This window comes from Argiope bruennichi, chromosome 4 (assembly GCF_947563725.1).
Source record: "Argiope bruennichi chromosome 4, qqArgBrue1.1, whole genome shotgun sequence".
Lineage (NCBI taxonomy): Eukaryota > Metazoa > Arthropoda > Arachnida > Araneae > Araneidae > Argiope > Argiope bruennichi.
In genome coordinates this window covers 115444941-115461884 of record NC_079154.1, presented here as the reverse complement: position 1 = coordinate 115461884, position 16944 = coordinate 115444941, and the positions used below count along the sequence as shown (strand labels likewise).

The 16944-nt window shown below is 29.4% G+C and overlaps 1 protein-coding gene across 1 annotated transcript in view; it reads right to left on the bottom strand.

Annotated features, from left to right (window-relative positions):
- LOC129965838 (uncharacterized) overlaps positions 1-13848 on the bottom strand; it is a 105888-nt gene extending 92040 nt beyond the window's left edge. The window contains exon 1 of the mRNA XM_056080056.1: positions 13786-13848. Within this exon, the coding sequence (XP_055936031.1) occupies positions 13786-13833 (48 nt within the window). The 5' untranslated portion in view covers positions 13834-13848. The remainder of the gene's footprint in view (positions 1-13785) is intronic.
- Between the last annotated feature and the right edge of the window lie 3096 nt (positions 13849-16944).

The window sequence follows — 16944 nt, the reverse complement described above, 5'->3', positions numbered from 1 at the left end:
CGTCATTAATGCTTTATCGACGCTTTCATTATTTCTAAATTGACTTGCTTTACAAGTTCACAATTCCAAATTAATTCCGCGTATTGCCATTTGGCAACGCACTTAAAGATTTTTTTTTTTTTTACTTATGGCAACAGGTTGATCTAAAAAAGGATGAAGAATGGATGAATATTTTGTCATTTTCTAAAATAAAATCGATTTAATTTTTTGAATAAAATATATTTTTTATAAATTTTTAACACTACATTATTATGAATTAGCTACATTGATTATGAATTTAGAAATAAAACAAGAATCATTGTTGTTTAAGTTCTTTTCATTTTGACGCTGTGCTATCTAGCTATCAGATTATAATAATGCTTTCAATTGATTGGGCTGTGTATTAGTTTTGGGAAAAAATATTAAATATAGCAGAGACAATCTGTATAAAATCAATAAAATAATTCCTAAATTTAACGCAATTTTTTTCAATATTTTTTATCGATTTTTTTAGTTATTTAATGTCCATAAAACGTTTGGAAAACTAACTATCGTGTAACCAGTTTTCAGATTCTCAGCTATTGCCCTTAATATATTTTTCCAATAAATTTTAGATAAAAAGTATCCAGCACAATGGAAAATTTTGTAATATCTAAAAAATTAATAATATAATTACTAAAAAAATTATGTCTAAAAAATTGGATTTCTGAATTTGGCATTTTTTCTTCCAAAATTTTTTATCAACTTATTAATGTACTCTGTAATCTGTCCAGCATTCGTTGATTTTATTTTCAACAAAAACTGACTTTCATTTTAAAAAAAGAAAAAAAAAAAAACATTTTCTTGTAATCACTCGCAGACATTTGAGGAATACTATCTGACTCGCTTAGATAAATTATCATTTTACAATAATATTTAGTTCTCGAGAGAGTTACCAGCTATAATGTAAATTTTCCATGAAGTGGAAAATAATCACTCGTTGGTCTGACCAAGTGTATATCTTAAAACAGTTAATTTGAAACGAAATACCATTACCTTAATCAAAATTAAATTTCAATCGATGTAAAAGCCACATTTAAAGCATCTGGGAACAATTAGAGATTTGTAGAGTAAAATAAAGCAAAAATAATTTTTGCCTTTTTTCACAGTTTGTTTTCGTTATAAACTGAAATATAGTGAGAATAGTTTAATTAAATTTCCAAAGAAATAAAATGAGATCAATGAAGGAAAACCAAGAAATTGAGGCCGACGTAAATACAAAACTTTTTGCGAATTTGTATTCTTCATAATTCTGTTCTTTTTGTTTTTTGTATGTAAGGATATGTTAATTGAAGCGTTAACAAAATAATTCAAGAACAAATAAAAATCTTTTTATAGAAGAATTCACACCCGAAATTGGCCACGAATGTTAAAAAACAGCGCATCTATATTTAAAAACAGCCTGTTCGAGCATTAAAAAATCTCGGAACAAATATAACTGTACGAATATTCCTGAGAATTCATTTCTTTTACATTGCAATTCTTTGACAGCTAATGCCATGATATATTAATTAATTTAACAGTAAAAGAAGAAGTAAAAGCCTTTCTATTGTAGAATTCTTTTTCTTGAAATTGTTCGTGTTCTTTAAAAAAAGCGCCAAAACATCTATTTGTATTTGGGAACAGCCCCGTTTCCATGTTCAAAGTTTACTTCCTAGGTTTGCTCACTATTGTATAACTCTCTCCTCTCTCTCTCTCTTTTTTTCATCGGAAGAAAGGTTAATGAAACAAAATAAGTCAAATATTCATCAGCATGCTTGCATTCTTTTACTTTTCATCATTGGTTGCTTTCGCGCCAGCAGAGAAAGGGGAAGAAAAGCGGAAGGGGGGGGGGAAGAATTATGGCTGAAGAAAAGGTCCACGCCCTTTTGAGGCTGCATAAAAGTGTAGGCGCGAAAACAATATCGCAAAATAACCACGGAACTAAAAATTCATCAGTTTCTTAATATGGCATGTGCGTGTTTTCTGGTGTCAGAAAAAGAGCTTTCGTGCCTTAAACTGCATTGGAACAAGCATATTTCTTTGTTTTATTTAATGAACATGATTTGGGAAATTTACTTTCCATTTACTCTAAAAAATAACTATTTTTAAAAAGTTAAAGAGGTTTTTTTTATTATTATTTATTATAATCAACATTTTTATTATTATTGCAAGAAGCAACCTTATTATAATGTTAAAACATCATATTACTTTACCCATAATTTTAAAAGTTAATGCCAGTCAGTTTGTTGGTACATTACATAACAGAAAGAAAGATCGAGAGATATTAATTAACTTTTAAAAATTTTACTATATAAAAACCAAGCAAAAGTTTAATTTTATTTTGCTCTCATTTTCGTCAATAACATTCGAAAAAAATTATTTCATAAAAATAATTTTATGCAAATTTTTTAAAATGCAAAAACTTTTTTTTACAATAATTGTAGATTATATACAATACCCATAATTTCACAAATTTTTAGAAATATCGTGATCTGTATTCAAGTTTGATCCAAGATATTTTGTATTGTACTCTCTTTGAAGCAAAAATTACGAAGGAAAAAAAGAGGGGTTTGGAAGCAGAAGTTAAAAAATAAATTAAGTAGGCGGTGGCAACAATAAAAAGCCAGACATTCACGACCGTTAAACGCCACCGCATTTGAGTGGTGGCACTCCAAAATCGATCGCCATTTCGAAAAGAAGACCAGACTTGCTATGATAAAGACAGATATTCACCACATCCGAATTTTTATCTGTCTATTTTTATCACGGCATTTGGAACGCAAGCTCATTGAATGAATGTGAAAAGATAGAAGATTGGGGGGGGCATAGAAGGAAAAGGGGCTAGTGGAATACTCTAATAAAATTTTCATCGATGGGGGTTGGAGTGAAATTAGCATAGAATCTAGTTCCTGAATGACCAACTTAACAGGAAGATTGAAGAAAAAATAGAATCGTTGAGAGTACCATCCATCCATTGGCATGGCATACTTCTATATTTACTCCACCCAGCAAAGTATACAAATACAAATATAAAATACAAATAATAATCAATGCAAGACGGATTAATACAGTGATTGTAAAGAAAAATGCAAATAAATAGTATATGAAATATAAGTGGCATGCTCGTGCAAGTGAACTATCGATCATTTCACACATAATTAATCATTGCAACAATGCTTATAATAAATCATTTCATAATTGACAAGATAGATGATGTACATTAAACAAATTAACAAACTATTTACATAACATGAGAATAAAATCCACACCAAAGACGTTAACTTTCTAATAAAAATTCCAGCAGTTCCTCAACCATAATATTTTAGTCTTTATTCGGCAATAATATGTCTAACTAGATCTGTGATCCAAAAAGTACCATAATTTGTAGGAAAATAACTAGTTTTTATATCTTTAAACATGCTACGTCCATAGACCCTTATTCTTATTAAATCCCCAATAATAGTCATCATTTTTTTTTAATAAGAGTTTCTTTGATAGACAGGAAAGCTTTCATGGTAAGTGAACAGTTGGTTCCAGTAAAAATTTCCACATGTCTTTGAGTCGATTCTGGGAAGCAGCCGGAAAGTATATCTTGCTTCCATTATGGTCTCTCAGTATACAGGGTGTTTATAAAGTCCCAGACCCATTTCGATGTTTAATAACTCATAAAATAATAAAGATAGATTTAAATTAATAACATAAATGGTTAAATAGACTCAAAAAGTTTCATGACTCTTGTCAATGAACTTCCACGTGTGCCCCCTTCGTCGCACGGAGAATATCAAGTCGATAGTCAATTTCACGCCAGGTAGCGACAAGCATGTCGGCATCCACAGAGCCATTTGCGCACATTATGACGATTAACAATGCCAGAAACATGAAAGGATGCTTCATCGGAGAACATTATGCTCTTCAGAAAATCAGCAGCATCTTCTAGCCTCCTTAGCATATTTGTTGCAAAGGCCATCCTCCTAGGCCTATCGTTCGGTTCCAAAACTTGAACAATTTGAACTTTGTATGCATGCAGTCTTAATTTTTTCTTAATAACCTTGCACACCGTTCGAAATTGGGATATCCAATTCTGTTGCCGTCACATACAAAAGTACTACATAGAACAAACACATCAAAAGTAAACATAACATTGCAATAGTTGCCAAAAACAAAAGAGAGAAAAATGCAATTAATAATCAGACAATATTTAGAAAAGTACAGACATTTAGAATGGAAAATGAAATTATCTGAAATTAATCACACGTGCAGACGATATTTACAAAAGTAAAAATATTCAAACCTGAAAAGGAAAATATATGAGTTATTCCATCAATAAATGCCATAAGTTTGTTTATATCTTTATTATTTTACGAGTTATTAAACATCAAAATGGGTCCAGGACTTTATAAACACCCTGTATATTCCTTAGACATATTCCTAAGAGATATTCCTTAGGTTTAAGCTTAATTCAGGATACTGGAATCACAACACTAAAATCTATTTCTTGTTTAAGAATTGCTAATTGAATCAAGGAATCAATTGGCATGTAGTGATCATGAATGCCGGCGTTATAATTTGATTTAACCAATAAAAATTGCTAGTTGAATCAAGGAATCAGTTGCCAGGTAGTGATCATGAATGCCGGCTTTAAAATTTGATTTAACCAATAAAAATTGCTAGTTGAATCAAGGAATCAGTTGCCAGGTAGTGATCATGAATGCCGGCTTTAAAATTTGATTTAACCAATAAAAATTGCTAGTTGAATCAAGGAATCAGTTGCCAGGCAGTGATCATAAATGCCGGCTTTATAATTTGATTTAACCAATAAAAATTGCTAGTTGAATCAAGGAATCAGTTGGCAGGTAGTGATCATGAATGCCGGCTTTAAAATTTGATTTAACCAATAAAAATTGCTAGTTGAATCAAGGAATCAATTGGCAGGTAGTGATCATAAATGCCGGCTTTAAAATTTGATTTAACCAATAAAAATTGCTAGTTGAATCAAGGAATCAGTTGGCAGGTAGTGATCATGAATGCCGGCTTTATAATTTGATTTAACCAATAAAAATTGCTAGTTGAATCAAGGAATCAGTTGCCAGGTAGTGATCATGAATGCCGACTTTATAATTTGATTTAAACAATAAAAATTACTAGTTGAATCGAGGAATCAGTTGGAAGGTAGTGATCATGAATGCCGGCGTTATAATTTGATTTAACCAATAAAAATTGCTAGTTGAATCAATGAATCAGTTGGCAAGTAGTGATCATGAATGCCGGCGTTATAATTTGATTTAACCAATAAAAATTGCTAGTTGAATCAATGAATCAGTTGGCAAGTAGTGATCATGAATGCCGGCGTTATAATTTGATTTAACCAATAAAAATTACTAGTTGAATCGAGGAATCAGTTGGCAGGTAGTGATCATGAATGCCGGCTTTATAATTTGATTTAAACAATAAAAATTGCTAGTTGAATCAATGAATCAGTTGGCAGGTAGTGATCATGAATGCCGGCTTTATAATTTGATTTAACCAATAAAAATTGCTAGTTGAATCAATGAATCAGTTGGCAGGTAGTGATCATGAATGCCGGCTTTATAATTTGATTTAAACAATAAAAATTACTAGTTGAATCGAGGAATCAGTTGGCAGGTAGTGATCATGAATGCCGACTTTATAATTGGATTTAACCAAGATAAAAAGTTCACTATTGTAATCTTTCAATTGCTTTATACGTCAGTTATATGTATCCATTTCGAGTTCCAAGTTGTTTTATACTTTGTTGTATTTAAGTTCAGATATTAAAATCATTGCTAATTGAAAAGTAAGTAGATGACATTGACAAAAATTTCATGTTTATGATTATGAGATGATTTTGAAAAGAGAAAAAAATATTTATTCGAAAATGGATAACACAGCTATATTGAATGCATAATGAAAATAATGGAAACGGTAATATTATTTGATACTCTTGTCTTAAAATTTGTTTATTCAACCTTGAAGCAACGATATTTTATTTATAAAATTAAAATAAAATTTTAAATATTTACTAATTGATGATATTCGCCTAACTTTCCCGCATACGTAGCATATAGAGGGTATAGTAATCTTCAAAAAATTCGAACTAGAGATTTTGACGAATCTCCACGATTTAGACCACCCCGAACTCGTAAATTTTGGAAAATATACGTCTGTCTGCGACAAAGATAACTCAAAAACACTTCGATCTAGACATTTGAAATTTGGTATAAGGTCTTTATATCAAAGTTTTAGATATATAACAAATTTTGAGTAAATTCTGCTCAGAGGAAGTCCGTCTATCCGGCTGTTTAATTATAATTTAACACGATAATTTCAAAACGAAGAGACCTCGATCGATAACATTCGATACACAGAATTAACATTTATCTTCTAGACACCTATCAAATTTTGAGTCAAAGCCAACAAGAGATTGATCGTCTGCTGGTCTGTGCTTTTAGAAATATGTACACACGGTAGATGAAAGACACAATGCTTTAAATATATCGAATCTGGTATGTGATTTTACAAATGTAGTTTTAAGTTAAATCTATGTTTCAATCGATTAGGGAAAATGCCTTTAAAACACAAATTCTGTTTTCGGATGCTTTTAATTGCATGCCAGAAATTAATCGACAAAAAAAAAAGAAAAGAAATGCCAAGGATGACACGATAGATTCAATAAAAATGCTAAATTCACGTCAAAAGTCAATATTTCATAACTCTTGTACTCCAATATTATGCAAGGCGTTCTCTAGCATGCTATTAGAAAGTATGCGAGAAAATTAACGATCAAACACTGTAGTATATTAAAAATAGTCTATTAAAAACTAATCACTGAAGTTCTTAATTAACAATATATTTAAATTCAAATCACATAATAAAATTTTTTACATTAAACATTTTGTTTGATTTGTGCGTATACCGTTAAACGAAAATATGATGCCATAAGATGACCATGCCATAAGAATTTATAGAGAGAAAATTTAAATTTATCGAAAGACATATATTTCCAGTACTAGAAGAATCAGATAAAACTCAATTTTTTGAAACAAAATTAATTATCTGGAATCAATAATCGAAAGTTTGTTTTATTTTCTGAACCGTACAAAACCTCAAAAATCATCTCCATAATTCGATCAGATAAAATAAAGAAATAAAAATATATGACATAATTCACTTTAAAATTAGTTTTCTTGATAAGTGAATTCTGTCAAATTTCATTGTAAAAATAAATAACTAAAACCTGAAATGTTTTTAACAACCGTCAGAAATAGATACATAAATGAGTACTGAAAACTTTATTTCCCGGTGAAACAAGACTATGAAAGACAAAATATCTATTGAGTTCAAAACATGCGTTGTAAGAAATTTTTAAAAAAAATTATAACAGCAAAATAATAGTCTGTGAAAATAGTAAAAGAAAAATATACCTAGTTAAAAGTCTATTAAATTTAAAATGGATGCTGATTTATTTTGAAATAAAATGTAGCGAATTTTAAATATAACATTTGGTATTCATTTTGGGTTAAAATTCAAAATGCGGCACAGGTTTCGGCATTTCCTCATGAGTGACATCATCATCCAAATCGACAACAATGGGTTTAGACCTTGAAGTGCACAAATTTTTCAAAGCACTCTTACTTTCGTTATCAATGGTTCGTTTCCATTCGACAAATCTTTATCCTGTTGTATCTTTTAAACATTCCATCTTTTTTTTTTTTTTTTTTTTTACGCAAGTTGCCAACACATGTATTTCAAATATAACAAATAATAAAGCAACATTTTAGTTGCTTATTTGACTCGCACTCGAGCTTATTTGCATAAAATTCGGTAACATTAGTTTTCGATTAGTTCGTTAAATTTAAATAAATATCGTGTCTATCCTGGCATCGTACTATTGAAAAAATAGCATGGAAATCTATTTCAAAAATTTTGACCAGTAATCCGACAGAATCTCCAATCACTAATATGCTAAGACACAGGGCAAGGCTGTCGAAGAGCAATCAATAAAAAAATTTTTTATCGAACAGAAATGCGGGTGACATATGGCCCTGACATATAGATTATGGAATGGGTGACAATAATTTTTATTGTCCTTGTTTTCCGAAGGTAATCAGAAACAGGTGTTTTTCTTATGGTGGTGAGTTACACATTTTAAGCATAGTGGAATTTGATATTCTGTGAAGTGATGATTTTAATTATGGTCAAAACAAAAGAAAATTATTTTAATACAAAAAGAATTAATAGAAATTCTTCGTATTTCATGATACATTCTTCCCCATAAGAATTATTTATTAAAGAAATATAATCAAGGAACTTAAACATTGACTGAAATCATTTAATGAGATCAATAATTCAATTGATTAGTCTTTAAAAATTAATCAATTTGATTAATTAATTTTTAATGTCTTTAAATTTGGATACTATAATTAGTAAAAATGAAATTAAAATATTTTCTATTCACTTTTTTGACCCTTTTTGTTTTTTTACAACAAATCCGTATAAACTCACATGAATCATTACTGCGGAAAAAACTTCAATTGATATTCAATCATACTCTGAAATATTTTACTTTGAAAACAAAATGAATACAGAAAATTCACGGTCGAAAAAATTAAACGAAACAAAATTTGGCAACTGATATATTTTTCTTAAAATTCCAACTGTCATGCTCGGAGATTAAGAACCTTGAGTTCAAGCACTCAGCCCATCTTGCTGCAAATTTGTATTGATCTTAAGACAAGAAACAGATAATTATTCCAAAACGTACAGATATCGACAAAACTGAAACTCGAAATTAAAGATTCATAAAATTTTCTTTATTATTTCATGAAAAAACAATGCATTTAAAAGACACTTATGTAATAAAATGTTTGTACATCAAATATGTATAAGTTCGATACCTTTATAGATGGTCAAATTTATGGATTCTTGAATCAATAAATATGTAATATTCTCATAGATGAAGTTTGCAAATAGAAGCATTCTATTCTTAAAACATTCTCTTCGAGATTTTAATAAATCTCCATGTTTTGCGCCACTCTGAGTCAGAATAAATTCTTTTTTTTTTAAATATATGTATATTTTTCTATTGAAATGTTGTAAATGAATTCAATAATTCACAAATGCATAGAACTGGTAACATTAAATTTAATAGTAGGCATTAACACTAAAATTACAGACATCTATAACATTTTGGGCGAAATCAAACAACAAGAAATCTGTCTATCCGTATTCATATAAATATAATAACTAAAAATAAATCGCAAGGAGTTTTGTGGATAAAATTTGATACATGAAATTTTACCACTAGAATTGTAAATGTGTGTCAGATTTTAGCCCAATCCGTCAGAGGTTTCGCTGAGTTCAAAATATTTTAGCAGTTACGTGGCCTAACAGAAGAAACTTTTGAAATTTTGAAATTTCGATTTATTTCATCAAAGGAGGCATCATTTATGTACAAGAAGAATAAGCGGTAGGAGATGCATCAGTCTACATCGCGACACAAGAACAGAAGAGCGAAAGAGATCGACATTTTTTCCTTCGGTGGTTTTACTTTGAGATTTTGATTGGGGAATTCTTTGACACGTGTAGGCTTAGAAAAGGGACATTTAGGTATCTTTAAAAGAATGTTGCAAACATTAAGGATTTTTATCACTTCGCTCGGACCTTGAGAAAATGCTGAAGTGAGCGGTTTTATAATGCGCGTGTAGAATTAATTAAATAAAAAAGTGGAAAGCGGATGATGAATTAAGAGAACAGTTTAGAATGTTAATATGGGCTAAATTAAGATAAAAATTAGAAAATTCATTAAGATTTAAATTAGATCAAGCGATATCATTATAAACATATATGTATACAAACACACGCACACGCAAGCGCGCGCGCACACACACACACATATATTTATAAAATCTGGGTTTTGAGACAGCCACCCGGTAGGTAAAGTCGGTTATCTCCATTGCTCAACGAAACACCAGACGTGGCATGACCCCCGAGGATTTGCGCCATTCATGTAAAAGTTAACTTTTTAAAACTTTTCATGCCTATGTTGCTGCCAAAATTCAACATTTTGCCCACGGTGACAAAAATGAATTTTTTTTTTTTATACATAAAAGGATTTCCATGGTCTGAATAATATGCATACAAAAAGGTGTACCGTTTTTCAGAATACTTTCTATGTGAATGAGCTTTAACCCTTTCTAAGGCCGTGGGAAGTATGCTTCCCACCAAATTTATCAATCTCTGTATGAAATTATGTAGGTTGGCATAAATTCTGACAAATTTTTTTAGAAAGACAGAAACTTAGAGGCTTCAGTTCTTTATCTCACACAAAATGATGTGTCTTGGTTAGCCACTTAATTATTAATTAACCAAATTAATTCATTAATCAAATTAAATTTATCTAATAAGCTAAATGAATCCCTTTTCTTATTCTAAATTCAAGCCTAAAGATATTTTAACATAATATTAGAAAAAAATGGCCCTTTAAAGGGTTAATCATGATCACCTTGTGATAAAACCAAAATTATTAGTCGCGAGTGATAGAGTATATATTTCCTTTGTGATTTCACTCGTTAAAAAAATACTAATCTGATGTAGCAATACCTGAAGGGAATCTTGTTAGCGCTTCCATATATTTCATCTCGTCATCTGACCCTCGGTTCAAAATACGAGGTCCGTTTCCAAAATAGCCCTAGTGTTGCTTTAAAACGGGATATTAAAATATCTACACTAAATTAAACTAAAATCCAGATATTTCATAAGCAACAAATGGGATCTGATTTCTTTTAATATTTTGATAAAAATAGCGTTAGTTGTTAATTTTTATAACTTCAACACAGAATAAAAAATAAAATGAAGGTTCTTAACCAAGAAATGTGTCTAGCAAAAAATAGGCAATCACATAAAAAAGACTCGGAAGTTTAACTCTGAAATTAGCTGAACGATTGCAGCGCCTTCATTTGTTAAAAATGGAATTAATCACATTGTCACATTAGTCTTGGGTCACACCTAGAATTTCTAATATTCTGATTGTATCCATTTTAAAAGTAATCTCTACCGATAAACTATTCCTAATAGTTTGGAGAGATTATAGCAGGAATAGATGCCAATTGTCAGAGAAATGACATTAACTCTTGTTATTTCTTATTCTGTGTAATGGAATTAAACCCATGTTTTTGCAAAAATTAATTATGTTTCAGCGCCCCACATAAATTCAGAACTTGTTTATTTGAACTGTGATGAGACTGTGTGTGCTTAGCGAGTTAAGAATTTGCTGACGCGTTTTTTTATTTCTTGTTTACGAAGTATAGAGAAAGTATGTAATCGTCAAAAAATTTGAACTCGAGATTTTGACGATCTCCACGTTTCAGATTTTCCTAAGTTCAAAAAGTATATTTTTGTCATTCAAACGTATATTTTTGTCAAAAAGTATATTTTTGTCAAAAAGTATATTTTGTCATTAAAAGTATATTTTTGTCATTAAAAGTATTTTTTTGTCATTAAAAGTATTTTTTTGTCATTAAAAGTATATTTTTGTCAAAAAATATATTATGTCATTAAAAGCATATTTTTGTCATTAAAAGTATATTTTTGTCATTAAAAGTTATTTTTGTCAAAAATTATATTTTGTCATTAAATGTGTAGTTTTGGCAGCAAAAAGTATATTTTGTCATTAAAAGTATATTTTTGTCGAAAAGTATATTTTGTCATTAAAAATGCATTTTTGTCAAGAAGTATATTTTGTCATTAAAAGTATATTTTTGTCAAAAAGTATATTTTGTCATTAAAAGTGTATTTTTGTCAAAAAGTATATTTTGTCATTAAAAGTGGATTTTTGTCATTAAAAGTATATATTTGTCAAAAAGTATATTTTTGTCATTGTCTGTCTATTTGTCTGTGAATATACTATGTTCACAACGCATATGGAATTTGAAGCATTGTTTTCACACCAAATTTGTTAAAGTGTTATCTGATTTTGCGTATATTTCGTAACTATTGCTTCACAATGTCATACAAGGGATTCCAGGGTGTTATTCAACGGATTATAATTTTATGTGGGAATGAGGAAAGGGATAAAATATTTATTTGGGAATATGAGAGAAGGTTTTGATGAGACTACTCTTCGGATTGAAGACATTGGCATTCTATAGAGTAACATTGAAAATCTAAATATTCTCGGACTATCGTCAATAAGCGCTGCGATAATCAACTGCCGATTTTTAGCACTAGTCAATGGAATTCAAAAGGCAAAGTGGTGGCAAATTTTCTTTCCCCTTGGGAGAGTCTTGTCTTATTTTACAGTGTATAATTAACATTGGGCTTCACGATCTTGTGTACTTCTAAGATGTATAAATGATACTTTTCAATGTTATTATGAAAATCAAACCGTTTTTATTGTTTCATAAAACATTTAATCACGTGATTTTTCCCATTTTAAAACTTAATGAAGGAAGATTCCGCATATTATACCCATAGTTTACATGAGGTATCAGAAAATGAAAGACAAAATACAATTTGAAGCTGAATTAAGCTGCAGTTATTTTGTTTTTTTAGAGACGCGGCGCTGTCATGGACTTGATTCCATCAGACATGTTCATGTATCTTATGATCAGAACATATATAAGATACTAAAATAAAAGAATTTAAATGTTTTATCAGAATTCGACGCTTCAAAATACTTCATTGAGGAAACCATCACTTTCAAGTTATGCGTAAAAGATTTAATTGCAATGAAACAGAACGCTATTTGCAGCGGAATAGGTGATTGCCAAATATGGTTAGCATATTTATAAATGGTGCAATTCCAAGAAATTAATCGCCTCTACCCTCCCCCTCCCCCTCAAAAGCGAGTGTAAACTTAGCAATGATGTAAATTACTGTGGGAAGTACTGAAGAAGGCAGATCCATCAAGCATCGATTCAACAATAATCTTCATGATTTTTGTACTGTAGTCGCAACCATCCCTGTCCATTTTCTTCCATTGTGACATCCTCTATACCTAATATTTGTATTCATTGAATTTTTTACATAATAATTGTTCTCCTGATGTGCATTCTTAATAATACATATTTAAACTAAGAAAAAAGGCAAACAGGGTTTACTTATCAAATTAATATTATTAAAATTACTTTTGTGGTTATTTAAAGAGTTTCTTATTCTTATGCTTTCATATGAACATGAATTCGAATTTATTTTAAATAAAATGAAATACCATTAAATTTCAGATCATCATTCTTAAGATTTTGCTACGTGTTTCTAGATTTTCCAAAATATAAGTGAGGGAGGTTGATTTTTTTCCAGTTAACTAATTAACTCAGTAATTAACAGCCTTACTAAAAGTTGTTTAAAAAAATTTAGATAGCTTTGAAATTTTTTTTTCACTTTGTATAAAATAAATTTTAAACTAACAAAATGTTCTTGAGTCAGTTAAATTTGTTTTTATTTCGATTTCTCTCTATATTTGCTTCTTAAAAATATCTTAATTAAAATCAAAAAGAAATTTCTGATTGGGGGGGGGGGGGGTTGAAGTGGAAACAAGGGATCCTAGATTTGCATTAACTATGGTTTACTATACGGCTTCATCTAACTCCAGATGTAGTTTTTAAATCTGGATTTAAAAATAATTCGAAAATGTAACTAATAATCTCAAATTTCGACATCTAGTCCAGAAAAAAAAAGGGATTTATAGTGCAGGATGCCGGTTCTAAGATAAGATAAGATCACATAAAGATAGTAACAGAAACAAATAACAATTGAAACAGAACTTACAAATAAAGAGGTTACTAGAGCTTTAGTACTCCTTGTACAACAGAACATTTCCAAGTCGTAGACCCAGAAGTCTAGAGAGCCACTATGCTATAGAAAATGTTTTCAGCCTCCCAACTGTTGATGCAGCTGCCCAGTATATATTAGATGCGTAAAAATATCGGCAGTTTTTACCATTCACATTATTTATAAGGTGCCTTCGGTGCGGTTTATTTCCAGTTGTTATCGATGCTTGGGACAAAAACCGTTTGGCACATAAAAAGTTTTCTGACAAAATCTTTAGCGTCAAGAAAGAAATCAGATCAAACAAATGAATTACGTAACTTCAGTTTTCTTTTTAAAGTCAGAATAAAAACAACAGAACCACAAAATGTTGTTAGGTGAATTATAACTTTTTATATGTTTTTAAATTCCTATATTGTTCTATGACATGCTTTTTATATTGATGCATTATATGAAGAAATTTCATTTAGGAAAAAATTAATTTGTTGTTGTGTTTTACGTAATATAATTGTTTGACTAAAACAGTAGATATATTTTTTTAATTTTCCTTCTACAACTTTGATTTCTTACGCTTGCTGAATGTCATTTTGCAATAGCTGCAGACGATTAAAAATATTTTTAAAAGCTATTTTTTTATTTAACTCTCCATAAATTATAAATGAAATCTTTGTTTTATGATTAAGATATGTAAAATATTACAATGACTTTTCTTTTAACTATAGGGTTATTTTTATTTTTTAATAAAATTCAGTACCTGCGAGACAGAGCTTCGCTTGGCAGTTATTATTTTTTTTCGGAGAAAATATTTAGATGCGAATCACATACTGATTACACATGAATATTTTTCAATCTTACCTACATATGAACTGGGCATTTAAGTAAAAAAAGTTATGAATGCACTTAGTTTAACATGTTATTTGAAACAGTCTCCTGTATTAGAGTATTTATTTTACAGTTTATCTATCATTGCTTATATTTTTGGACCTGCACTCAGTTTTACCAAGGTGAATTCGAATCCAAGATGGCGCTATATGACATTATCAACATGAGAACAGGTAGAATAAATTTCTAATAGTTAGATATAACAATTTTTTTGTAAAATAATCGCGTTTTTTTTCTGGAAAGTCAGTTATACAGATAAACTTAAAAAGCAAAACTTTATCTAAAGTTTGATCCAAACCGTTACAGCAATTTCTGAGACACATGAAATATATATATATATATATATATATATATATATATATATATATATATATATATATATATATCGCCCATTTCAAACCACTGTTCCGATCTTGCTAATTTTTCTGTTGTATAAAAGCTCCTGATATCTAATAATGTTTGTCCTATACCATTCCTTCGTTTTTGAGAGAAACTGCAAAAACAACGCTTTAGTGTGCATTTTAAATGGTAAAAAAAAAATACTGACAGAGTTATCTAAACACCAGCCAATCCATCATTTTCAAAACTTTGTTTCACATCAATGCTTATGATTTCTATTCACCTCTCCCTCTCATTCCCATTGTCTTAAAGTTTTCGGAGATATTGAAAATAAAATTTTGGCTGAACATCCAGTATTAACAACCGGACAAATTTCGCCAATTTGTTGGCACATATTGTTATTTGTAACATATAATAAATCAGAATATTATATGTTTGTGATTCAAATTTAACTTAAAATACGATTTAGTTCATAGATGTTGATTAATATGATTAAGTTAATGAGAAATTGATTGGTAAACTAATCATTGAAAGTGGCTAGTTCATTAAAAAATTTGAAAATAACAAACTGACATTATCATTTTTGTCATATCTTTTCCCTTTATTGGCTTAATCACTACTCATGTAGAAACCAAAAATTCCTCCAAAGTTCCAAGAGATTTCTTGAGAGCAGAATACATGCAAATTTTTAAGCTAAATAACAAAGCGGAAAAATATTTACATAATAAAGGTCAGGAAAGATATATCACAGCGCATGGCACTGGCCAAAGAAAAAAAAAAGGCTTCCAATGGACTGGAAAAAATATTGTGTTACTAATGGTGCGCTATAAGAAAAATTCTTCACTAATAAAAAGGAAACTGCTTTCATTTCCAACGGTTAGTATCATATCACGTTTTAGGAATAATAAAAAAATGTGGAATGATGCTATGGAGGGTTCAGAGGAATACTGTAATATATGATTCTAATTTTATCTGGGCACGTTTTCTATTTTACTCACAATCTGGGTCTAATTAACATTTGACTAGTGGTTATTTGTTTCCAAATTATACTAATTTATTATATGCATGAATTGGATAATTAGTACAATTTATATTTTCAAGCTTATCTTTGGTAAGAAGCGTTAAAAAGATTCTGATTTTGAGACTAAATAAACTCAGTTTATGGTAATTAGTTTACATTAAATATTGTATTGTATAATATCATATTTCATTCATGTTCAGAAAATTTCGATATGCAGTCTTGCATTTCAGAACTTTTAGGAAATTAATTTAATATTAATTAATTGTTTAAAAATCAATATAAATAAATGGAGATTGTACATAATTTGGTTATGTTTTAATTCCCTGCCATCAAAGAGAAATTATTCTTCTATAAAATACACTAGATGGCAGCACTACCAACAAAATTTAATTCTGTACATGGTATCTCAAGGAAAAAAGTAATAAACTTTTTGTTTTGCCCACGTGAAAAAATCCTCTTTTTAATTAAACGAATTAGGGGATTAAAATAGCTTTATAAAAAGGAAATCTAATTAGTTTGATTTTTATTCACAACAAAATCCAATGAGGTCAATTAATCTGTAGTCAAAGTCACGTGACTGTCAGTGGCTGATTTAGATATTCTGTAGTCTTAATGTGAACATTCAGAGCTCTCTATTAATAAATTGGACAATTTAATTTCATATAAATTAACATAGGTTTGACATGTTAAATATAAATTTTAGTTTAGTTATTTTTAATATATGAAAATTTATTACGACAAACTATCCGCTATCAACGATTGCACACAATTATAAAAACAGATATTCAGCATTTATAAATATTTTATTATCTGAGTAGACATAATGAACATATAAAAACTTAAACAATTATATTTGATAAATCTTTAATATTATCCTAATATTTTATAGTTCATAGAATTTGTCACTGACAGAAAAA